General features: G+C 45.9%; 1 protein-coding gene across 15 annotated transcripts in view; it reads left to right on the forward strand.

Annotated features, from left to right (window-relative positions):
* Positions 1-26,324, forward strand: part of kiaa1109 (KIAA1109 ortholog) — an 88,236-nt gene that overhangs the window by 23,007 nt on the left and 38,905 nt on the right. For 11 of the 15 annotated variants that reach the window (XM_029713265.1, XM_029713267.1, XM_029713273.1 and 8 more), the window contains exons 16-42: positions 4,212-4,405; positions 4,546-4,652; positions 5,391-5,608; positions 5,749-5,967; positions 6,116-6,253; positions 7,320-7,496; positions 7,573-7,701; positions 7,859-7,978; positions 12,958-13,277; positions 13,473-13,723; positions 13,923-14,154; positions 14,300-14,782; positions 14,925-15,198; positions 15,392-15,529; positions 20,427-20,497; positions 20,596-20,766; positions 21,006-21,126; positions 21,222-21,365; positions 21,540-21,670; positions 22,305-22,507; positions 22,706-22,903; positions 24,031-24,242; positions 24,399-24,701; positions 24,953-25,105; positions 25,236-25,482; positions 25,684-25,838; positions 25,997-26,201. In XM_029713265.1, coding sequence (XP_029569125.1) covers positions 4,212-4,405; positions 4,546-4,652; positions 5,391-5,608; positions 5,749-5,967; positions 6,116-6,253; positions 7,320-7,496; positions 7,573-7,701; positions 7,859-7,978; positions 12,958-13,277; positions 13,473-13,723; positions 13,923-14,154; positions 14,300-14,782; positions 14,925-15,198; positions 15,392-15,529; positions 20,427-20,497; positions 20,596-20,766; positions 21,006-21,126; positions 21,222-21,365; positions 21,540-21,670; positions 22,305-22,507; positions 22,706-22,903; positions 24,031-24,242; positions 24,399-24,701; positions 24,953-25,105; positions 25,236-25,482; positions 25,684-25,838; positions 25,997-26,201 — 5,314 coding nt within the window. The remainder of the gene's footprint in view (positions 1-4,211; positions 4,406-4,545; positions 4,653-5,390; positions 5,609-5,748; positions 5,968-6,115; positions 6,254-7,319; positions 7,497-7,572; positions 7,702-7,858; positions 7,979-12,957; positions 13,278-13,472; positions 13,724-13,922; positions 14,155-14,299; positions 14,783-14,924; positions 15,199-15,391; positions 15,530-20,426; positions 20,498-20,595; positions 20,767-21,005; positions 21,127-21,221; positions 21,366-21,539; positions 21,671-22,304; positions 22,508-22,705; positions 22,904-24,030; positions 24,243-24,398; positions 24,702-24,952; positions 25,106-25,235; positions 25,483-25,683; positions 25,839-25,996; positions 26,202-26,324) is intronic. The other 4 variants (XM_029713266.1, XM_029713277.1, XM_029713279.1 and 1 more) reach the window with 2 other exon arrangements.

Raw genomic sequence — 26,324 nt, forward strand, 5'->3', positions numbered from 1 at the left:
GCATAGTTTCCTAATAACGCGAAGCGAGGCGACCATCTCTGTCAGTACCATATCAGTCACTCCTGGGACCCCTTTTGTGATAGCAAATGTATCATGGACCCCCTCATAATCAGAACACAAATCGAGTGAGATAAAAATAGCATACAAGGAGACTTCGGCAGTGTATGTCCGGACAAACCAAGTCTCGTGGTCCTAGAATGAGACCTGCCTCTTGGCATCGGACAGAGAATTTGAGTTTTCAATCAAATGTCCTGCAATCTACAGATTTATGTAGCTGCGCGATGTTTTGTTGCCGCTTTAAAGCTAATATTCTGCAATTCTGCACATTTGTCCATACAGCAAAGAACTTAGCAGTTTTAAAGCTTAAAATTACACTGCATTTTAAAGCTTAAAATTACACTGCATTTTAAAGCTTAAATTACAGCGGTATACAAGAAGTATTGAGTTGAAAAATGTATAATTGGTGGAGTATAGGACTACTGTGGATACCAATATCCCTGTGAGCCTCCCAGACCCATGTTGAACAGGGTTAAGAACAGATATTGCGGACCCCCTGCAGTACCTCTGCGGACCCCACTTTGAGAACACCTGCCTTAAGGCGTCCGCATGCTCCCAGCCGAAACAGTTCGTGCATATATTATGGCGACATTTTGTAATGTTTTGGACTTCGGTAAGGGTTTTTTTTTTTTTCAGCCAAAGTTCGGGAGCTGAAGTCTACGCCCATTCGTCTGTGATTGGTGTACTGTAGGATTCTTCAATAGTATTTTGTCATTCAATGAGAGATGACTCGTTTTCCTGCAATTTTTTTTTTAATGAGAAATACTGCAACAAACTTCTTAGATGTAAAATACATAAAAATTAATGATTATTATTATTATTATTATTATTATAAAAAACATTGTTACCCCTTTTTTGCCCCAATTTCGTGGTATCCAATTGTCTCAACGCTGCAACTCCCGTACGGACTCGGGAGAGGTGACGGTTGAGAGCTATGCGTCCAACGAAACACAACCCAACCAAGCTGCACTGCTTCTTGACACAATGCCTACTTAACCCGGGAGCCAACTGCACCAATGTATCGGAGGAAACCACGTACACCTGGCGACTGTGTCAACGTGCACTGCGCCCGGCCCGCCACATGAGTTGCTAGTGCGCGATGGGCCAAGGACATCCATGCCGGCCAAACCCTTCCCTAACCCGGACGACGCTGGGCCAATTGTGCGCCGCCACATGGGTCTCCCGGTCGACTGCGACAGAGCCTTGACTCAAACCCAGAATCTCTAGTGGCACAGCTAGCACTGCGATGCAGTGCCTTAGACCGCTGCACCACTCGGGAGGCCAAATTACCGATTTCTTGAGTTATCTTCGATTAATTCAGACTATTTTGAGTAAGTCTATAATGGCTACGGCATCTCCTGACTAACTTGCCCTCCAAATATACCTCTGCTGTTTTCAATCAGGATCTCAGCGATCACTGCCTCATTGCCTGCATCTGTTATGGGTCCGCGGTCAAACGACCACCCCTCATCACTGTCAAACGCTCCCTAAAACACTTCTGTGAGCAGGCCATTCTAATCGACCTGGCCCGGATATCCTGGAAGGATATTGACCTCATCCCGTCAGTAGAGGATGCCTGGCTGTTCTTTAAAAGTAATTTCCTCACCAGCTTGAATAAGCATGCCCCTTTTCAATTTTTTTTTAACTAAGAACGGATATATAGCCCTTGGTTCTCTCCAGACCTGACTGCCCTCGACTAGCACAAAAACATCCTGTGGCATACTGCACTAGCATCGAATAGTCCCCGCGATATGCAACTTTTCAGGGAAGTTGGGAACAAATACACACAGTCAGTTAAGACTAGCATTTTCAAACAGAAATTTGCATCCTGTAGCTTTAACTCCATAAAGTTCTGGGACACTGTAAAGTCCATGGAGAATAAGAGCACCTCCTGCCCACTGCACTGAGGCTAGGAAACACTGTCACTACCGATAAATCCACGACAATTGAGAATTTCAATAAGCATTTCATCTCGGCTGGCCATGCTTTCCTCCTGGCTACCCCAACCCTGGCCAACAGCTCCACACCCCCAGCAACTACTTGCCCAAGCCTCCCCAGCTTCTCCTTCACCCAAATCCAGATAGCAGATGTTCTGAAAGAGCTGCAAAACCTGGACCCGCACAAATCATTTGGGCTAGACAATCTGGACCCTCTCTTTCTAAAATGATCCGCCACCATTGTTGCAACCCTTATTACCAGTCTGTTCAGCCTCTTTCGTATCGTCCGATGTTCCTAAAGATTGGAAAGCTGCCGCGGTCATCCCCCTCTTCATAGGGGGTGACACTCTAGACCCAAACTGCTACAGACCTATATCCATCCTGCCCCGCCTTTCTAAAGTCTTCGAAAGCCAAGTTAACAAACAGATCAATGACCATTTCGAATCCCACTGTACCTTCTCCGCTGTGCAATCCGGTTTCCGAGCTGGTCACGGGTGAACCTCAGCCACGCTCAAGGTCCTAAACGATATCATAACCGCCATCGATAAAATACAATACTGTGCAGCTGTCTTCATCGACCTGGCCAAGGCTTTCGACTCTGTCAATCACCGTATTCTTATCGGCAGACTCAAAAGCCTTAGTTTCTCAAATGACTGCCTCGCCTGGTTCACCAACTACTTCTCAGATGGAGTTCAGTGTGTCAAATCGGAGGGCCTGTTGTCCGGACCTCTGGCAGTCTCTATGGGGGTACCACAGGGTTCAATTCTCGGGCCGACTCTCTTCTCTGTATATATCAACAATGTCGCTCTTGCTGCGGGTGATTCCTTGATTCACCTCTACGCAGACGACACCATTCTGTATACATCTGGCCCTTCTTTGGACACTGTGTTAACAAACCTCCAAACGAGATTCAACGCCATACAACACTCCTTCCGTGGCCTCCAACTACTTTTAAACACTAGTAAAATGAAATGCATGCTCTTCAACCGATCGTTGCCCGCACCCGCCCGCCCAACTAGTATCACTACTCTGGACAGTTCTGACTTAGAATATGTGGACAACTATAAATAAATACCTAGGTGTCTGGCTAGACTGTAAACTCTCCTTCCAGACTCATATTAAGCATCTCCAATCCAAAATTAAATCTAGAATTGGCTTCCTATTTCGCAACAAAGCCTCCTTCACTCATGCTGCCAAACTTACCCTCGTAAAACTGACTGTCCTACCAATCCTCGACTTCGGCAATGTCATTTACAAAATAGCCTCCAACACTCTACTCATCAAATTGGATGCAGTCTATCACAGTGCCATTCGTTTTGTCACCAAAGCCCCATATACCACGCACCACTGCGACCTGTATGCTCTCGTTGGCTGGCCCTCGCTACATATTTGCCAGACCCACTGGTTCCAGGTCATCTATAAGTCTTTGCTAGGTAAAGCCCCACCTTATCTCAGCTCACTGGTCACCATAACACCCACCCGTAGCATGCGCTCCAGCAGGTATATCTCACTGGCCATCCCCAATGCCAATTCCTCCTTTGGCTGCCTTTCCTTCCAGTTCTCTGCTGCCAATGACTGGAACGAATTGCAAAAATCGCTCAAGTTGGAGACTTATATCTCCCTCACTAACTTTAAGCTTCAGCTATCTGAGCAGCTTACCGATCGCTGCATCTGTACACAGCCCATCTGTACACAGCCCATCTGTAAATAGCCCATCCAACTACCTACCTCATCCCCATATTGTTTTTATTTACTTTTTTTGCTCTTTTGCACACTAGTATATCTACTTGCACATCATCATCTGCACATATATTATTCATGTTAATTTGATAAATTGTAATTACTTTGCTACTATGGCCTATTTATTGCCTTACCTCCTTACGCCATTTCCACACACTGTATATAGATTTTTCTATTTTGTTATTGACTGTACTTTTGATTATCCCACGTGTAACTCTGTTGTCGTTTTTTTGTTGCACTGCTTTGCTTTATCTTGGCCGTGTCGCAGTTGTAAATGAGAACTAATAAATGTTTATTCATTAAAATCTCAAAATGGGCAAACCAGTACTATTGCTGTTTTTTTTGCGTTTTTAAGGGAGTCCGTGAGCACACTCATTCGGTTCGCCTAGCCGCCAGCCTAACTGAAGCATGCTGATGCATTTACTGTACTTAACCCATGTGGGCACTCATAAGTCTGCGTCTCTGTGTAAACCCCAGGCTGAAGACACAGACCTGAGGCTGTCCCTGCCAGACTGCCACCCCAGCAGGTACCCGCTGCTCACCCTGGCCAAGGACTACCAGAACAGCAAGTTGCCCCCTGACATGTGCATGCCTGTGGAGAGCCAGGGTCAGAGCCATAGCGGCCCGCCCAAACTCAACAAGCCCCGCTGGAGGAACATCACCCATGCAGAGTGAGTTAGACCCACGAGCTCTTTTATTTTACAGTATTCCACCAGTATTTACCCATAATTTACTAACAAATTGTGTGGTTGTGCCTTGTGGTGCTTGTTTAATTGAGAAATAAGTAAATCATTTGTTTCTTGTTCTCCAGGGCTGGCTGGGTGGATTGTTGGACTGTCCCAAACTTCCTGCTCATCATTGATTACACCTGGCACCCTATCTATCCTCAGAAAGCAGACGAACAGCTCAAGCAGTCCTGTAAACAGATGCCTCCTATGTTTTAAGTTCATGTCTGTGTTAATACGTGTATACTGTTCATATGTCTGTTTATCTGTGGTCACCAAACCTTTCTGAACCAAGATTATTTTCTGAGTCTACCGCTGAGCCGAGATCTACTGCTCAGAATGTTTTAAAAACATAACTTAAAACACGTATGCCTATGCAACATGAACCTATTAAAACCAGTTCTGTAGCAATGAGGTTTGTGCAGTAGGCTATAGACCCAGTTCATTATCACTGCATATTGGCTATGCTTGAATTGCCCTGCCAATGTTAATCTTCTTAGGCCATTTTAAAATGATATTTCAAAACTTGAAGTATATGATCACACTGGTAATATATCATCATTTGTTGTATTACTTGTGAGGCACAGCTGAGTGAGCATGAATTTAAACAATTTGCTTTCTTTATTTTACTGGATTGATGGTGCCTGCATCTGATGGTCAGTCTCAGTCGAGGGAGAGCATCAAGAGGGTCTGCCTCTCATGATCTGATCGTCCCTCAGCTCTCTCCCTTCACTAAGACTGACCAAAAGGGGACACCGTCTTCCAGCTGATGGCAAGGCTTTATCATCAGGTTTTTTTAAATAATTTTTTTGTGATCGACAAGGAATGCCTTGGAGATAGACCAGTCAATCGCGATCCACTGTTTGGTGACCACTGGTTTATATGGTCTTAATCTGTGCTTATGTATGCGAGTGTTTCTCCTTCCCTGCAGTGTCGGAGATGGAGGATGCCATGCTGTCGTCCTTGCGCCCCCCTGAGCACTCGTCTGTACCCCAACCTCCTCCGCCTCGCCGCTCTGCCCCTAACAGCAGAGTGATCACAGACCCCTCAGAGCTGACCCCTGACAGGCTCCACGTGGAGATGGAGATGTCCCCCGACTCCCAGATCATCCTCTACGGGCCCCTGCTCAAGGCCCTCGTCTCCATCAAGGTACAGTCAGGGACACAACACACAGACTCCAGTGACTCATCCTAAAACCTTCCCAGGGATGGTAAATGGGGAAATTTGAGGAAATCTGAGGGATGAGTCATAAGATTGATCCATCCACCCTTCCCTCCTCCTTTCTGCAGGAGAACTACTTTGGCGAGGACGACATGTACACAGACTTTGAGGAGGCGGTGTCCAGCCCTGTGCTGTCCTACCTGTCCACCTCCTCCATCCTGGGCTGGTCTCCACTGGGCCTGGACAATGACGGCAGGGTTGTTGCCACCCTTCACCCCCTGGCCCTGCGTCCCTGGGACATCACCGTCCTCATCAACCTCTACAAGGTGCACGGACGCCTGCCTATGGTAAGTCCACCCACCCATCCAACAACCAGCCATTTCTATCAACAAATAACACATTATGGGTCTACCAGCACCACTTTGTGTCAGTTCTAGGACTGGAGATACCCCTAAACCCACCCATTCTTCTAACTCTTTCCACGTGTCTGGACAGCACTGCGGCAGCGACAGTCCTGAGTGCCCCTCTGGGTTCTTAGAGAGGCTCTGTTTTGAGATGAAGAAGGGCTATAAGGAGACCATGCTCCAGCTTGTGCTCTCCCCGGCTCATATCTTCATCAGTGACAACTACCAGGTGAGTCGACCACAATCGATGGGACCATCTTTAGGGATGCATTCATACAGGAACCCTCCACCTTCTCTCCAAAGGGTGCACTTGTTCATTTTCACAAGGATTTGAAAGCATTGGATTGGTGTAGATATGACGCAGTACATGGTTTATGATTGTATGCTTAAGCAGTAGCCCTGGGTTTGTTATTACAGGAGCCTCAGAGCTAAGAGCTTAGAGCTTTACCTGAAATGCCCTGGTAATCTCTTCCCTCATGCAATGACCTTCAGAACTGACTTCTGCTGAGGATAATGGACAGCTGAGTTTTGTTGTTGCTCAGTATTTTGAGAGTACAGTGAATGTCGATCAACTGGCTAAAAATTTGAATGGCACAGAAGCACATTGCACAATACTACCATCTGACAATCAAACTGCAGAAAATAGCCATTCTAAGAGGTATTTTTGTGGTGTCTGCATGTGATGGGTGTATGATAGATGTACAGGTAACTGCCAAAATAAAGGAAACACCAACATAGTGTCTTAATAGGGCGTTGGGCACAGCTTCAACGCTCCTTGGCATAGATTCTAAAGGTGTCTAGAACTCTATTGGAGGGATGTGACACCATTCTTCCATGAGAAATGCCATCATTGTTGTTTTGTTGATGGTGGTGGAAAACACTGTCTCAGGCGCCACTCCAGAATCTCCCATAAGTGTTCAATTGGGTTGAGGTCTGGTGACTGAGACACACACACTTTAAACCCACTATGCTCCTTTGAGAGCCCTCTTTCAAAGTCACTGAGATCTCTTCGAGCCATGGTAAGCAAAATAATTGGCAACTGAGCATGAAGGGATGTTAATTGCTTTATTAACTTAGGAACCACACCAGTGTGAAAGCACCTGCTTTCAATATACTTTGTATCCCTCATTTACTCAAGTGTTTCCTTTATTTTGTTACCTGTACATGTGCATGCATAATGTAGAACCACAAAATGTTTGTTTCTGTGATGCGTATATATGCATATTTGAAGCTAATTCCATCTGTCTTTACACTGCAAAAAGTTATTATTAATATTATTACCTGTGTCCACACAGCGGCCCACATCTGATGGTGTTCTGAGGGACGGCCACCTGAGTCTGTCTGGCCTGCAGATGCGTGCCCACGCCATGTTCTCAGCTCAGGGGCTGCCTCTAGGCACAGACACCCTGGAGTACGCCTGGCTCATAGACATGCAGGCTGGGGCCCTCACTGGGAGAGTCACCGTGCCACAGGTCTGTGTGTACTACTGCTGTGTGTGTGTACGCGTTTTCTATTTTGTGTATATCTAATGAATGTGTTGTTCCTCAGCTGGCCAGTGTGATGGAGTGGGGTGAGACGTACATGTTCCACGTCTTCTCCCGGGAGTTCCAGCTGGAGCAGCCCAAGCCCTCTGTCATCTGCCAGCACGGGGTGGACCGCCGTGTGTGTGACTCCAAGGTAATACGTTCCCACTTTTTCTGCGCATGGAAATCACACACTTGAAAATCTGTAGTTTGTGAAATCTACTGCTTTTGTATATTTGTTTAAAAATGTGAGTCTGACCTCCGAAGGCAATAATTAACCATTGTAACTATTCTGTTCTCTACTTTCGTAGATGTCCTGCCTGCCTGGACACTGTCGGACGTCTGAGGAGCTCAAATACACCATGACCCGTCTGGCTGTGGATGGGGCTGACCTCTTCATAGTGGAGCACAGCTGTGCAGCCAACATCAAGGTAACACAAGTCTTCCACACTAGAACAAAAATGTGTAATGTTTGTATTTATTATGGATCCCCATTAGCTGCTGCCAAAGCAGCAGCTACTCTTCCTGGGGTCCAGCAAAATGAAGGCAGTTTATACCATTTTAAAACATTACAATACATTCACAGATTTCACAACACACTGTGTGCCCTCAGGCCCCTACTCCACCACTACCACATATCTACAGTACTAAATCCACGTGTATGTATAGTTTGTGTGTATGTGTATGCATGTGTCTGTGCCAATGTTTGTGTTGCTTCACAGTCCCCGCTGTCCCATAAGGTGTTTTTATTTGTTTATTTTTTGTTATCAAATTTTACTGCTTGCGTCAGTTACTTGATGTGGAATAGAGTTCCATGTAGTCATGGCTCTATGTAGTACTGTGTGCTTCCCATAGTCTGTTCTGGACTTGGACTGTGAAGAGACCTCTTGTGGCATGCCTTGTGGGGTATGCATGGGTGTCCGAGCTGTGTGCCAGTAGTTTAGACAGACAGCTCAGTGCATTCATCATGGCAATACCTCTCATAAATAAAAGTAGTGATGAAGTCAATCTCTCCTCCACTTTCAGCCAGGAGAGACTGACATGCATATTATTAATATTAGCTCTTTGTGTACATCCAAGGGCCAGACATGCTGCCCTGTTCTGAGCCAATTGCAATTTTCATAAGTCCTTTTTTGTGGCACCTGACCACACGACTAAACAGTAGTCAAGGTGCGACAAAACTAGGGCCTGTTGTTAAGAAGGCAGAGCATCGCTTTATTATAGACAGACTTCTCCCCATCTTAGCTACTACTGCATCAGTATGTTTTGACCATGACAGTTTACAATCTAGGGTTACTCCAAGCAGGTTAGTCATCTCAACTTGCTCAATTTCCACATTTATTTATTACAAGATTTGGTTTAGGGTTTAGTGAGTGTTTTGTTCCAAATATAATGCTTTTAGTTTTATAAATATTTAGGGCTAACTTATTCCTTGCCACCCACTCTGAGACTAACTGCAGCACTTTGTTGAGTGTTTGGATAAAATGACGCCGGAAGAAATGGCAGCAGTTTTACGGGCGCCCAACCATGTTTCTGCAACCGTATCTTATGGCAAAAAAGAGCTTCTGGATATCAGGACAGCGATCACTCACCTCGGCTTAGACGGAGATTTTTTCTACAACCAAGCAGGACGCACAAGATATTCTCCAAACACCCCACAGGGCCAACATCCCCATTATTTGCAAGAGGAAGCAACGCAGGTACAGAGGACAAAGAGCCGGATGCCTGGTCAGGACCCGGAGAAGGCGAGTGGGAAAGCTGCCGTTACCGTCAATTCTACTCGCCAACGTGCAATCATTGGACAATAAACTAGATGAGGTACGATCACGAATATCCTACCAACGGGACATCAAAAACTGTAATATCTTATGTTTCACGGAATCGTGGCTGAATGACGACATGGATATTCAGCTAGCGGGATATACGTTGCACCGGCAAGATAGAACAGCACACTCCGGTAAGACAAGTGGGGGTGGTCTGTGCACATTTGTAAACAACAGCTGGTGCACGAAATCTAAGGAAGTCTCTAGATTTTGCTCGCCTGAAGTAGAGTATATTGTGATAAATTGCAGGCCACACTACTTGCCTACAGAGTTTTCAGCTATACTTTTCGTGGCTGTTTATTTACCACCACAGACAGATGCTGGCACTAAGACCGTACTGTCAGCTGTATAAGGAAATAAGCAAACAGGAATCCACTCACCCAGAGGCGGCGCTCCTAGTGGCCAGAGACTTTAATGCAGGGAAACTTCAATCGGTAATACCAAATTTCTATCAACATGTTAAATGTGCAACCAGAGGGAAAATAAATTCTAGATCACCTGTACTCCACACAGAGACGCGTACATAGCTATCCCTCGCCCTCCATTTGGTAAATATGACCACAACTCTATCCTCCTGATTCCTGCTTACAAGCAAAAATTAAAGCAGGAAGCACCAGTGACTCGGTCTATAAAAAAGTGGTCAGATGAAGCAGATGCTAAACGACAGGACTGTTTTGCTATCACAGACTGGAACATGTTCCGGGATTCTTCCGATGGCATCGAGGACGTAGTCCCCACAGTGACTGTACGTACATACCCCAACCAGAAGCCATGGATTACAGGTAACATTCGCATTGAGCTAAAGGGTAGAGCTGCCACTTTCAAGGTGCGGGACTCTAACCTGGAAGCTTACAAGAAATCCTGCTATGCCCTGCGACGAACCATCAAACAAGCAAAGCGTCAATACAGGACTGAGATTGAATCATACTACACCGGCTCCGACGCTCGTCTTATGTGGCAAGGCTTGCAAACTATTACAGACTACAAAGGGAAGCACAGCTGCGAGCTGCCTAGTGACACACGCCTACCAGACGAGTTAAATCACTTCTATGCTCGCTTCGAGGCAAGCAACACTGAGGCATGCATGAGACGATCAGCTGTTCCGGACGACTGTGTGATCACGCTCTCCGTAGCCGACGTGAGTAAGACCTTTAAACCGGTCAACATACACAAGGCTGCGGGGCCAGACGGATTACCAGGACGTGTGCTCTGGGCATGTGTTGACCAACTGGCAGGTGTCTTCACTGACATTTTCAACAAGTCCCTGATGGAGTCTGTAATACCAACTTGTTTCAAGCAGACCACCATAGTCCCTGTGCCCAAGAACCCAAAGAACCCACCTGCCTAAATGACTACATACCCATAGCACTCACGTCCGTAGCCATGAAGTGCTTTGAAAGGTTGGTAATGGCTCACATCAACACCATTATCCCAGAAATCCTAGACCCACTCCAATTTGCATACCGCCCAAACAGATCCACAGATGATGCAATCTCTATTGCACTCCACACTGTCCTTTCCCACCTGGACAAAAGGAACACTTATGTGATAATGCTATTCATTGACTACAGCTCAGCGTTCAACACCATAGTACCCTCAAAGCTCATCACTAAGCTAAGGATCCTGGGACCAAACACCTCCCTCTGCAACTGGATCCTGGACTTCCTGACGGGCCGCCCCCAGGTGGTGAGGGTAGGTAGCAACACATCTGCCACGCTGATGCTCAACACTGGAGCTCCTCAGGGCTGCGTGCTCAGTCCCCTTCTGTACTCCCTGTTCACCCACGACTGCATGGCCAGGCACGACTCCAACACCATCATTAAGTTTGCAGACGACACAACAGTGGTAAGCCTGATCAACGACGAGACAGCCTATAGGGAGGAGGTCAGAGACCTGGCCGGGTGGTGCCAGAATAACAACCTATCCCTCAACGTAACCAAGACTAAGGAGATGATTGTGGACTACAGGAAAAGGAGGACCGAGCACGCCCCCATTCTCATCGATGGGGCTGTAGTGGAGCAGGTTGAGAGCTTCAAGTTACTTGGTGTCCACATCAACAACAAACTAGAATGGTCCAAACACACCAAGACAGTCGTGAAGAGGGCACGACAAAGCCTATTCCCCCTCAGGAAACTAAAGATTTGGCATGGGTCCTGAGATCCTCAAAAGGTTCTACAGCTGCAACATCGAGAGCATCCTGACTGGTTGCGTCACTGCCTGGTACGGCAATTGCTCGGCCTCTGACCACAAGGCACTACAGAGGGTAGTGCGTACGGCCCAGTACATCACTGGGGTTAAGCTGCCTGCCATCCAGGACCTCTACACCAGGCGGCGTCAGAGGAAGGCCCTAAAAATTGTCAAAGACCCCAGCCACCCCAGTCATAGACTGTTCTCTCTACTACCGCATTTCAAGCGGTACCGGAGTGCCAAGTCTAGGACAAAAAGGCTTCTCAACAGTTTTTACCCCCAAGCCACAAGACTCCTGAACAGGTAATCAAATGGCTACCCGGACTATTTGCATTGTGTGCCCCCCCCCCCAACCCCCCTTTTTACGCGGTTGCTACTCTCTGTTTATCATATATGCATAGTCACTTTAACTATACATTCATGTACATACTACCTCAATTGGGCCGACCAACCAGTGCTCCCGCACATTGGCTAACCGGGCTATCTGCATTGTGTCCCGCCACCCAACACCTGCCAACCCCTCTTTTACGCTACTGCTACTCTCTGTTCATAGCTACATGTACATACTACCTCAATCAGCCCGACTAACCGGTGTCTGTATGTAGCCTCGCTACTGTATATAGCCTGTCTTTTTTTACTGTTGTTTTATTTCTTTACTTACCTATTGTTCACTTAATACCTTTTTTGCACTATTGGTTAAGTAAGCATTTAAGTAAGCATTTCACTAAGTAAGCATTTCACTGTAAGGTGTTGTATTCGGCGCACGTGACAAATAAATGTTGATTTGAGTGTTGCAGTCGTTTCAGTCGCTGTAGTAGCTGACGTGTATAGTGTTGATTCATCCGCATACATAGAAACTCTGGCTTTACTGAAAGTCAGTGGCATGTCGTTAATACAAATTGAAAAAAGCAAGGGGCCTAAACAGCTACCCTGGGAAATTCCTGATTCTAACTGGGTTATAATTGATAGGGTTCCATTAAAGGACACCCTCTGTGTTCTGTTAGACAAGTAACTCTTTATCCACATTATAGCAGGGGGTGTAAAGCCATAACACGTACATTTTAACAGCAGCAGACTATGATCAGTAATGTCAAATGCTGCACTGAAGTCTATCAGCCAATCATCAGTCATTTGTGTGTAAGTGCTGTGCTTGTTGAGTGTCCTTCGCTATAAGCATGCTGAAATTCTGTTGTCAATTTGTTTACTGTAAAATAGCATTGTATCTGGTCAAACACCATTTTTTCCCCAGAAGTTTACTAAGGGTTGGTCGGCTATTTGAGCCAGTAAGGGGGCTTTACTATTCTTGGGTAGCGGAATGACTTTAGCTTCCCTCCAGGCCTGAGGGCACACGTTTGAGGACAGGAGTTGAGAAACACTGCTCCAATTCTGTCTTTACCTAGACGGGTGCCATCCGACTAGCCAACTGCAACCTGCACAACCAGGCAGTGGGAGAAGGGATCAGTGCTGTGGTGCAGGATGTCCATATCCACCAGTACATCGAACAGCAGCAGCCCCAGTCAGACGGGGTCCGACCAGGACCCTCTCCAGGTCAGGGCTTAGGGCTGGGCCAGCCCGCTGTACTGCGGAGATCCTTCTGGTTGGAGGCTGGCTCAGTCAACTTCGCCCTGATCACGGCTGACGTGGCACTGGCTGCGGACCACCCGGCCAAGTACGAGGTGCAGAGGCAATTCCTGGAGCTCCATGATGCTCACACCAAGAGGTAGGAATGGAGGAAGGAAGGAATGAATACACTTTATTGATCCCAAAGAAATTGGGTAGAAATGGATCCCTAGAGAAAATTGGTCTTGCCACCACCAGTAGCAATCACAGACATAGACTAGACAGACACACATGCATACATCAGAGAACAGAAACATGAGCGCTCTCTCTCTCTCCCTCTTTCCTTTCTTCCCAGGCTATGGTTCCTGTGGCCAGATGAGACTGGTCGCAACAAGCGCAGCAGGAACAAGTGTGGTTGCCTGGGGGGCTGTCGTTTCTACGGGGGCACCAACACGGGCCTGGACTTCTTCCATCTGGAGGAGATGACCCCCTCCTGCAGCTTGGCCTTCTCCTCCTCTAGCGTTGAGTCAGACATGTGCTACGGCCAATCACTGCTGCAGCCTGGAGAGTGGATCGTCACCAAGGAGACGCCCAAGCTGTCTAACGGTACGAGTGTTTCAATGTATTTATCAAAATAAATAAAACATTTTCACTGGGATTGTAGACTGACACAGAGGTCATATCTGGGTTCACTGTGAAAGTTGTGTTAAATGATAGGGTTGCTGGTCCATTTTAGCTTTGATCTGTGTATCTGGAACACACCCAACCTACAGTACTGTGACATACTGTGTATTCCCTCTTGTAGGTAAGGGTGTGGGGGTGAAGGGAGACACCTGTACCCCCAGTCCGGCCCCAGAGCTCGGAATACGGGGCCAACACCTGAGCCTGCAGGTGCCTCCGCGCTCCCACAGTTCGGCCTCTTCCGAGGAAAATAGTTCCTCCAGCGCTGCATTGCCCCTACTGGCCGGGGAGAGGGACAGCCCGTCTCCTAGCACTGAGGAACGCATGTTCCCCATGAACGGCAAGAGCACTGCAGAGTGAGTAGCAGATGAGTGCAGCACGAGTGCAACATGCATACAGTGTTTACACACATTCACAATTCGCCAACAGCCCATATACTAGTGAAGTAGCTGACAAAGTGGATTATGTTGGTATTCTCAACCCCTCCTTCTCTCCTCACAGTACTCTTACAGAACTCCCTGAGGGCACCCCAGTGTCCCCCAACAGTGCCCAGGAGCACTCCTCTCTCCGCTCACCCCTCAAGCGCCAGTCCTCCGTGCAATCTGGCCGGCTGGGCAGCACCAAGAGCCTGTCGGCGGCAGTCTTCACCGACAAGCCCCCACCGCCCCTTTCTGGCGTCCAGTTCAGCAGTGAGGTCTCCCGTAGCGACGAGAACGTCCTGGACTCTCCTCGCCAGCGCCGGAGCTACAGCTCCTTCCCGTTCACGCCGTCCGCAGACTCCAGCACCTTCCACCAGTATCGCTCAGCAGACTCCAGCATGTCGGTGGCAGACAGCGAGGCTTACTTTTCAGCAACAGAGGACTTTGAGCCCATCAGCAGTGCAGACGAAGGTCCAGGCACCTACCCTGGCAGGAAGAAGAAGAGGAGGCAGCAGCAGATGCAGTATCAGCCCCAGCAGCAGCCCTACCACATGGACCACTACAGGTTGGACCTGTACCTGCTAAATGACTGCCCCTCCAGTCCGACACTTCCCCCTCTTACCTAACCTTTCTCTTTCTTAGTAAAATAAAGGGAAACAATGCATGATTACTGTAGTTAAACCAATCTGTTGTGAATCTGATTCCAGCCGAAATTCCATCTACCACAGTGTGGAGGGACCTCTCACCTATGTGTTGAACGGGGATCTCATCACAGAGCCCAGGCCCCTGCCCATGCCCCCCCTGCTGCCCCCGCTGCCAGCCCACCCAATCCCCGGCCATCAGTCGCAGGCCTCCTTTGTGTCAGCCATGGGGTTGGAGGAGGAGGGCTCAGTGGAGGTGGAGAAGAGTCCAGAGCCAGGCCTGGTGACTCGACAGCCCCATGTCATGGCCTGCTACCAGAGCTACCTGGCCCACTACCAGGTAAGGCGGGTACACAATATTGTATTATCCTGAACTAATTATTATTATATGATTTGATCAGAAAATGAAGACGTATCGTACGGCAACGTGACAACCCTGTATGATTGTCTGTCAGGTAGAATAGGGAATCATGTCTGCTCTATTCATTATGTCTTCAACCTTCTGACCGTTTGTCCTTCTGAATACACCTCAGGTGTCCAACTGGTCTCAGAAGCAGCCCACCAATAAGAGGACCTCCAAGTCCTCACTGCACCGCCCCCTGGACCTGGACACGCCCACCAGTGAGGAGAGCTCCACCTCCTTCGACCAGCTCTCTGTTCCCAGCTTTAAGGTAAGAAACACACACTATATAGATCAGGGGTATTCAACTACTATTTGAGAAGGTTCGGTCAGGCAAATTTCCTAGGTTGCAAGGGTCCGGATGGATATTGTCATTTTTCGGCATGGTAACAAACCCCCACCTTGCAAAGCATTTTACCACAAACTGCTCACACCCGTCTTGTTGGAGACAGAACATTTTGCAGTTTTAAAGCACATTTCCTGCAATCCTACACACCCTACACAGTGACTCAACAGAATCTTTATGGGCCCCCTTGGGGTCGAGGCCCCTGGGCACGTAATCTGGCCATGATAACAACAAGATTTAGATGGGTAAGATAGCTGGTTAGCCTACCTAGCTAACATGCTCTAGTTGATCAACTGGACATTTCTGACAAGGTCTGTCAGTGAATGACATGAGGAAAACGGCCCATGCTCTACCACATTTAGAAATTCCTCCTTGTGCCTTCTACTTTTACAGCTACCAAGAGCAGTAAGTTAAAAGCCTGACTGATTTCCTTTAAAAAAAAATACATATACATACATACATACATACATACATACATACATACATACATACATACATACATACATACATACATACATACATACATACATACATACATACATACATACATACATACTTCTGTTCAAAAAGTTTGGGGTCACTAAGAAATGTCCTTTTTTGTGAAAGAAAAGCAATTTTTTTTGTCCATTTAAAATAACATCAAATTGATCAGAAATACAGTGTAAATGTTGTAAATGACTATCGTAGCTGGAAACGGCTGATTTTTAATGGAATATCTACATAGGTCGTACAGAGGCCCATTATCAGCAACCATCACTCCTGTGTTCCAATGCCACATTGTGTTAGCTAATCCAAGTTGATCATTTTAAAAGGCTAATTGATCATTACAAAAACATTTTGCAATTGTTAGCACAGCTGAAAACTGTTGTCCTGATTAAAGAAGCAATAAAACTGTCCTTTAGACTAGTTGTGTATCTAGAGCATCAGCATTTGTGGGTTTGATTACAAGGCTCAAAATGACCAGAAACAAAACTTTATTCTGAAACTCATCAGTCTATTCATGTTCTGAGAAATGAAGGCTATTCCATGCGAGAAATTGCCAAGAAACTGAAGATCTTGTGCAACGCTTTATACTACTCCCTTCACAGAACAAACTGGCTCTAACCAGAATAGAAAGAGTGGGAGGCCCCGGTGCACAACTGAGCAAGAGGACAAGTACATTAGAGTGTCTAGTTTGAGAAACAGACGCCTCACAAGTCCTCAACTGGCAGCTTCATTAAATAGTACCCGCAAAACACCAGTGAAGAGGAGACTCCGGGATGCTGGCCTTGTAGGCAGAGTTGCAAAGAAAAAGCCATATCTCAGACTGACCAATAAAAAGAAGAGATTAAGACACAGGATAGAGGAACTCTGCCTCGAAGGCCAGCATCCCGGAGCCGCCTCTTCACTGTTGACGTTGAGACTGGTGTTTTGTGGGTACTATTTAATGAAGCTGCCAGTTGAGGACTTGTGAGGGGTCTGTTTCTCAAACTAGACATTTCTAAGTGACCCCAAACTTTTGAAATGTTATTTACATACATGCATGCATGCATACATACACTTAGGTTGTAGTCATTAAAATTCGTTTTTCAACCACTCCACAAATGTCTTGTTAAAAAACTATAGTTTTAGCAAGTCGGTTAGGACGTCTACTTTGTGCATGACACAAGTAATTTTTCCAACAATTGTTTACAGACAGATTATTTTACTTATAATTCACAATTCCAGTGGGTCAGAAGTTTACATACACTAAGTTGACTGTGCCTTTAAACAGCTTGGAAAATTCCAGAATAGGATGTCATGGCTTTAGAAGCTTCTGATAGGCTAATTGACATCATTTGAGTCAATTGGAGGTGTACTCATGGATGTATTTCAAGGCCTACCTTCAAACTCAGTGCCTCTTTGCTTGACATCATGGGAAAATCAAAAGGAATCAGCCAAGACCTCAGAAAAAAAATTGTTGACCTCCACAAGTCTGGTTCATCCTTGGGAGCAATTTCCAAATGCCTGAAGGTACCATGTTCATCTGTACAAACAATAGTATGCAAGTATAAACACCATGGGACCACGCAGCCGTTATACTGCTCAGGAAGGAGACACGTTCTGTTTCCTAGAGATTAACATACTTTGGTGCGAAAAGTACAAATCAATCACAGAACAACAGCAAAGGACCTTGTGAAGATGCTGGAGGAAACAGGTACAAACGTGTCTATCGAGAGTAAAACGAGTCCTAATAATCTGAAAGGCCGCTCAGCAAGGAAGAAGCCACTGCTCCAAAACCGGCATAAAAAAGCCAGACTACGGTTTGCAACTGCACATGGGGACAAAGATCGTACTTTTTGGAGAAATGTCCTCTGGTCTGATGAAACAAAAAATAATGACCATCGTTATGTTTAGAGGAAAAAGGGGGAGGCTTGCAAGCCGAAGAACACCATCCCAACTGTGAAGCACGGGGGTGGCAGCATCATGTTGTGGGGGTGCTTTGCTGCAGGAGGGACTGGTGCACTTCACAAAATAGGTGGCATCATGAGGCAGGAAAATTCTGTGGATATATTGAAGCAACATCTCAAGACATCAGTCAGGAAGTTAAAGCTTGGTTGCAAATGGGTCTTCCAAATGGATAATGACCCCAAGCATACTTCCAAATTTGTGGTAAAATGGCTTAAGGACAACAAAGTCAAGGTATTGGAGTGGCCATCACAAAGCCCTGACCTCAATCCTATAGAAAATTTGTGGGCAGAACTGAAAAAGCGTATGCGAGCAAGGAGGCCTACAAACCTGACTCAGTTACACCAGCTCTGTCAAGAGGAATGGGCCACAATTCACCCAACTTATTGTGGGAAGCTTGTGGAAGGCTACCCGAAACGTTTGACCCAAGTTAAACAAGGCAATGCTACCAAATACTAATTGAGTGTATGTAAACTTCTGACCCACTGGGAATGTGATGAAAGAAATAAAAGCTGAAATTAATAATTCTTTCTACTATTATTCTGGCATTTCACATTCTTAAAATAAAGTGGTGATCCTAACTGACCTAAAACAGGGAATTTTTACTAGGATTAAATGTCAGGAGTTGTGAAAATCTTAGTTTTAAATGTATTTGGCTAAGGTGTATGTAAACTTCAGACTTCAACTGTATATATACTGTATACACACAGTACCAGTCAAAACTTTGGACACCTACTCATTCAGGGACTTTTCTTTATATTTACTATTTTCTCATTGTAAAATAATGGTGAAGACATCAGAACTATGAAATAACACATATGGAACCAAAAAAGTGTTAAACAAATCAAAATATATTTTAGATTCTTCAAAGTAGGCACCATTTGCCTTGAGAGCTCTGCACACTTGGCATTCTCTCAACCAGCTTCACCTGGAATGCTTTTCCAAATGTCTTGAAGGAGTTCCCACGTTTGCTGAGCACGTGTTGGCTGCTTTTCCTTCACTCTGCATTCCAACTCATCCCAAACCATCTCAATTGGGTTGAGGTCGGGTGATTGTGGAGGCCAGGTCATCTGATGCAGCACCATCACTCTCCTTCTTGGTCAAATAGCCCTTACAGAGCCTGGAGGTAGGTTGGGTCATTGTCCTGTTGAAAAACAAATGAGAGTCCCACTAAGCTGAAACCAGATGGGATGGCGTATCGCTGCAGAATACTGTGGTAGCCATGCTGGTAAAGTGTGCCTTGAATTCTAAGTAAATCACAGACAGTGTCACCAGCTAAGCACCAGCACACCTCAATGCTTCACGGTGGGAACCACACATGCAGAGATCATCCTTTCACCTACTCTGCGTCTCACACAGACATGGCGGTTGGAACCAAAAATCTAAGATTTGGCCTCATCAGACCAAAGGACAGATTTCCACCGGTCTGATGTCCATTGCTTGTGTTTCTTGGCCCAAGCAAGTCTCTTCTTCTTATTGGTGTCCTTTAGTAGGGGTGTCTTTGCAGACATTCAACCATGAAGGCCTGATTCACACAGTCTCCTCTGAACAGTTGATGTTGAACTCTGAAGCATTTATTTGGGCTGCAATTTCTGAGGCAGGTAACTCTAATAAACTTATCCTCTGCAGCAGAGGTAACTCTGGGTCTTCCTTTCCTGTGGCGGTCCTCATGAGAGCCAGTTTCATCGTAGCGCTTGATGGCTTTTGCGACTGCATTTGAAGAAACTTTCAAAGTTTTTGACATTTTCCGTATTGACTGACCATGTCTTAGAGTAATGGATGGACTGTTGTTTTTTTTCTTTGCTTATTTGAGTTGTTCTTGTCATAATATGGACTTGGTCTTTTACCAAATAGAGCTATCTTCTGTATACCTCCCCTACCTTGTCACAACACAACTGATTGGCTCAAACGCTTTGAGAAGGAAAGAAATTCCACAAATTAACTTTTAACAAGGCACACCTGTTAATTGAAATGCATTCCAGGTGACTATCTCATGAAGCTGGTTGAGAGAATGCCAAGAGTGTACAAAGCTGTCATCAAGGCAAAGGGTGGCTACTTTGATCAATCTCAAATATGAAATGTATTTTGAACACTTTTGTTTTTTACATGATTCCGTAGGTGTTATTTCATAGTTTTGATGTCTTCACTAGTATTCAACAATGTAGTAGATAGTTAAAATAATACAAATAAAATCCTTGAATGAGTAGGTGTGTCCAAACTTTTGACTTGTACTGTATAAATCGACCTGCGGTATGTATTGATCCTGTTCTGTGTCAGACCGCAGTCCGGATCCAGTCTGAGTATAGCAGATTTTATAGACTGTGTGTGTGTTACTGTGTTTGTCTGTTCATCCATGGTGTACCCTAAAGTCATAACCCTTCATCTTATGTTGTAGGTGGTGAAACAAGGCCTCTCTGCCAGCTCTCTACTTGACAGAGGCCTTTCGTTGATGGGAGACACAAACAAGTATTTAGAATTTATTTTACTTAACTTGGATCTCTATGGTCTGCTCGACATGTTTCACACACACATCTGTAACTGCATCTCTCGCTATGTGACTATAGCCAACCCTACACGCCTCTGGATAAGAAGGCTATGGAGAACAGAGACGACACCGCCACGGAGGACTGGACCATGGAGCAGCCCCTCTCCCAGACCAGAACCACCGCCATCGTGGAGGTGAAGGGGGCCATCAATGTGGTGCTCACCCCTCTGGTGGCTGAAGCTCTGGACAGGTAACAGCTACTGGGTTAATACTAAATTCTAATATGCCATAGCCACAAGGCCTTTGTGGAAATACCGTTATAGGTAATGTTATAAAACAGCTCCTCATACAAAATACTAGCTTTCCATGTTAGCTTTCCATCTGCAATCAGTGTCTCCCCACTGCAACTGTGCCCAACCACTCTCCTTGGCATATTGCAGGAATAGTGTATTGCTCAAGTCAGTGACAATGTATGGGATGTTCTTTCAGATACATTGAGTCCATGGTCCACTACGTCAGTGTCCGTCACCCTGCAGCCATTCTGGATGACCTGCATGGGAAGGTCCTCAATGAAGCCTATCAGATCAGCAAGTCCACAGTAACTGAATCCGTAGGTGAACCTCACCAATTGGCAAATCTGTCCAGAAGTAGCGCTATAAAGAGAATAGAGTGTGATTTTAGATTAACCCTAAGTTTGTCCTGTAGAGCTCAACCAAGCAGGAGAACAAGCTATCAAAGACGGAGGGTACCACAGGCTCCCTCAACACGCCCCATGGCCAAACGGACCTGACGGTCAAACCAGACAACGTGAAGATCAAGGGCCTGCAAGCTAACGTGTCAATTCCCAAGGTAGGAATTGTGCCATGGAATTGTGTCATTGTGCCAAGGAAATTGTATTGTGCTTAAACAGAGTTCGCACTAATTTGAAGTGAACTTATCAGGAGTCGACAGCAGTCCAATGCTGACCTCCTTTCCTGAGTTGCATTTCAAAAGTCCAACACATCTTTGTCTCTGACTGTACAGGTGAACCTGTGTCTGCTCCAGGCCTCGGTAGAAGAGTGTTCTCCCTCCAACTCCAGTAAGAGCCACATCACACACGTCTCCCTGGTTGCTCTGTGCTTCGACAGGATCGCCACACAGTTTCGCATGAACAGGTAACCTCACTTCCACCAGCCTGCATGGGTCTCCTTACGACAAACACACACACAGTTACACCGCACCTGCGGGCGGCAGGTAGTCATCATGGGTCCGTAACTGAAAGGTTGCTAGTTCGAATCCCTGAGCTGAAAAATCTCTGTGCCCTTAAGCAAGGTAATTAAACCTAATTAGAAACTGGGTAGTTCAATCCCTGAATGCTGATTGGCTGACAGCCATGGTATATCAGACCGTATACCACAGGTATGACAAATAATTTATTTTTACTGCTCTAATTACATTGGTAACCAGTTTATAATAGCAATAAGGCACCTCGGGGGTTTGTGATATATGGCCAATATACCACGGCTAAGGCCTGTGTCCAGACACTCCGCATTGTGTCGTGCATAATAACAGCCCTTAGCCGTGGTATATTGGCCATATACCACACCCCCTCGGCTTTATTGCTTAATTTCTCCAGGGTCGCTGTTGATAATGGCAGACCCTGGCCGTCACCCCACTCCGATGTTGTCTTAGGGGGAGTTGGGATATAAAAAACAAAAACAATGAAATAGGACAAATTATAAGCACCCACCAAATTATTATTATTACTATTATTATTACACGTGCATACCCTACTGTCTGTCTTCATAGGGGCATCGTGGAGGAGACGCCCAACACAGCAGAGCATGGCCGTCCCTCCGTCAACTTGGAAAAGTACGCATCGGCCACCAAGATGCAGCCGCAGTCCTCAGGCTCATTGCGCTCCAACGCTGGCATCGAGAAGGGCAAGGAGATCGCTGCCAAGCTTAACATCCACCGCATCCACAGCCAACTACGAGGCCTGGATTCCACAGGTAAGAATTTGCTATTTTAAATGTTATGCTCTACAGTTTTTTTCTTTCTACATGTGCTAGGCTGGAACACCATCCTTCACACCCAGCAGGCTGTCCATGACTGGAGTTGAAGACCCCTGCCCTAATATAATATTACGTGTTAGACAGTTGTGAAACAGAACTTTCATATTTTCTCCCTTTTCCTGTCCTGTGGTTTAGACATAGGAACATGTGCAATCACAGCCATCCCCTTTGAGAAGTCCAAAGTACTGTTCAGCCTGGAGGAAATGGATGAGTTTTCCCTGGTGGATGAGACAGAGAACCAGGTGGCTGCAGACCTGGCCCGGACCGGCGCATCCTTGGAGAAGTGGGGCTGGATCATGTTTGAGTGTGGCATCGAGAACCTCACTGTCAAAGGTAATATTTGGCAATGACACATATGTACACTTGCCTACATACAGTACCCCATAATGTCAGTGCAATTATGTTTTTAGAAATGTTTACCTTTTTTTTTATTAATAAAAGCTAAAAGTATTCAACCCCTTTTATGTCAAGCCTAAATAAGTTCAGGAGTAAAATGGTGCTTAATTTGAGCATGTTGAAGTTCTTAGTTACACTTTGGATGGTGTATCAATACAGTCACTACAAAGATACAGGCGTCCTTCCTAACTCAGTTGCCAGAGAGGAAGGAAACCGCTCCGGGAATTCACCATGAGGCCAGTGGTGGCTTTAAAACAGAGTTGAAAGGCTGTGATGGATAAACAATATTGTAGTTACTCCACAATACTAACCTAATTAGCAGAGTGAAAAGAAGGAAGTCTGTACCGAATAAAAGTATTCCAAAATATGCCTATTGTTTGCAACAAAGCACTAAATTAGTACTGCAAAACATGGGGCAAGCAATTCACTTTTTGTCGTCAATACAAAGTCTTATGTTTGGGGCAAATACAACACATAACTGAGATCCACTCTTCATTATTTTCAAGCATAGTGCTGACTGCCTCATGTTACCAAGAAGACAGTGAATGTTCTTGAGTGGCCGAGTTACAGTTCTGACCTAAATCTACTTGAAAAGCAATGGCAAGACCTGAATGGTTGTCTGGCAATGATCAACAGTCAATTTGACAGAGCTTGAAGACTTTTGAAAAGAATAATGAGAAGATGTTGCACAATCCAGCTGTAATCACTGCCAAAGGTGCTTCTATAAAGTATTCACTCAGGGGTGTGAGTACTTATGTAAATGAGATATTTCTGTATTTCATTTTCAATAAATTTGCAAACATTTCTACAAACATGTTTTCACATTGTCATTTTGTGGTATTGTGTGTAGATGGTTGAGAATAATTGTCTTTTTATTCATGTTGTAACACAACAAAATGTGAAATAAGTCAAGGGGTATGAATACTTTCTGAAGGCACTGTATATAGACATTGGCATTTAGATTCACTTTGAATTAACTGAATTTAATTTGAATTTATTAAATTAATGTTATTAACCCCGTCACTGAACACTTTTGCCTGATTGTGTGCCTGTCCTGTGTGCAGGTGGGCGTCAGTCGGGTGCAGTGCTGTACAGTGCGTTTGGCATCATGGGACAGTTGGGTACGGGCATGAAGACTGGCATGTCCAAATCTAATGGCTCGTCGTGTTCTCAGACGGGCAGCGGCTACAGCACCGATGTATCTGATGACAATCTTCCTAACGACGCGACAAGACCCAACTCTGATGCCAACAAAAACTCAGACTCTGACGATCAGGTAACTCATCACTGTCCGTCACTTTGAACTGTTGTACAAGTACTTGATACAACCTCGTTTCAGTAACAGAAAGCGTTCACACCAAAAATATAGACATGCTTCTCTCTCTTGCTCCCGTTCTCTCATTGGCTTATGCTGTGTGGATTGCTCTTGCAGGATGAAGGGGTGGAGTCTGACGACCTGAAGAAGGACCTCCTCCTCATGCCCCCGCCCCCTGACTCCAGCAGCATGAAGCTCACCATCAAGGAGATCTGGTTCAGCTTCGCTGCCCCCACCAACGTACGCTCCCCCTCACAGGCCATCTCCAGGCAGCTGAATCTCCTAAGCACAGCGACGCCAGCGATTGGCGCCTGGTTGGTCCCCATCGACCAGCTCAAGTCTTCTCTGCGTAAGCTGGACATGGAGGGCACTTTGAGAGTGTGTGCTGTCATGGGCTGCATCATGACTGAAGCCTTGGAGGTCAGTACTGCACAGATTGAGGGTTCCAATGTCTTTTATCAATTAATTGTTCTATATTTCCACGTATTGTATATACTGTATGGTGATTGTGTATATTCCTCTGGCTATATTTTGTCTGTATATTTTGTCTATTGCTGTCAGCACCATTTCACCAGGTGAAATGGAGGGTACATGTAAATGTCCTTGGGAAATAATGGTGATTCTTATTCTATATGAGACACATTTCCTTTTCTTTACCTTGTTCTGTACAGAAAAAGAGTATCCACATCCCCTTTCGGAGCAAATACAACAGGGTGACCAAGCGAGCACGCTACCTCCACGAGAACCCCTCCTGTCTGCTGTGTAACATCCTGCATCGCTACCTACAGCAGGCTAACTACTCTGTGATAGAGGAGGCCACCATGGTGAGACGTGTTTGTGTTTAGAGGCTTGAGAACTTCAATCTGAACCATGATTGACTGAATAGTTCTTATGGATCTACCTTAAGTTACCTCCTAATTAACCATTAAACCCATCTGATCTTGTCCTCATTAGAATGACGGGCTGCCTGCCCTGGTGACCCTGAAGAAGGGGCTGGTGGCTCTGGCCCGGCAGTGGATGAAGTTTATTGTGGTGACCCAGGGCTTCAAGGCCATTGGCCTGATGAGGCCCAACCAGCTGCCCAAACCCAAGGAGACCCCCCAGCAGCAGACCTTCCAGGACCAGAGCCAGGGCCTGGACAACGGAGCTGCGCTGCAGAGTGACACCAGTGCTGACGGGGCCGAGTTTGAGTTTGACGCAGGTAGGAACATATTTTTTATTTTATTTTCTTTTTTCCCCGGACGATGACATTTCTGGTAAATGAATACATGACAGATATACTTTTTTAAACCAATTGTACTGAAAAGTCCCCCCACATGTTAATGAATTTGATAATGATTATAATGATGACGGCAATAATGCATGCAGTATGTTGGTCCAATGGGTTGTAACTGCTGTCCAGCCACAGTGAGTGAACACACCATGCTGCTGGAGGGAGCATGCAGCCGCCCCCTGCCCACAGGAGACAAATCTGGACCAGTTAGCGGGGTGGAGATCATGAGGAAGCTGTCCAAGTCCCACACACACAGTGAATCTGCCCTCAAAATAAAGGTAAAGGTATGTCTATCCACCCGCCTGTCTGCATTGTCTACTTGAACTTTGTACCATTATAATTATATGGGTGGACAGGGGCGACAGGGCGGTACCACTTGCCATTAGTATACCATAGGAATGCATTTGTTTTCACACTAATGATATTGGTGTGTGTTCTTCAGGGCTCCCACCCATACCAGTCCCTCAGCTACACCAGCGGGGACACAGCGGCTGACTCTCCTGCCCATGTGAGTCGCGTGGGCATGACTGCCAAGGACAGTCCCCGTAAGGAGAGTCTGCTGAGCTACCTGACAGGCAGCTTCCCCAGCCTGCACAACCTGCTGGAGGGCAATCCCCAGAGGAATGAAACCGCCACTAAGAGCACAGGTACGCTCACATTATCCTGGTTCTGACTTGGTTTGGGTTCCAATTCCATACCCTCATTCCCGAATGTGTGAACATTCTCCTAAAGCATGGGTTATAGGGAATTTCCACCATATTTTTATAGTA

The sequence above is a fragment of the Salmo trutta genome, chromosome 25 (assembly GCF_901001165.1).
Source record: "Salmo trutta chromosome 25, fSalTru1.1, whole genome shotgun sequence".
Lineage (NCBI taxonomy): Eukaryota > Metazoa > Chordata > Actinopteri > Salmoniformes > Salmonidae > Salmo > Salmo trutta.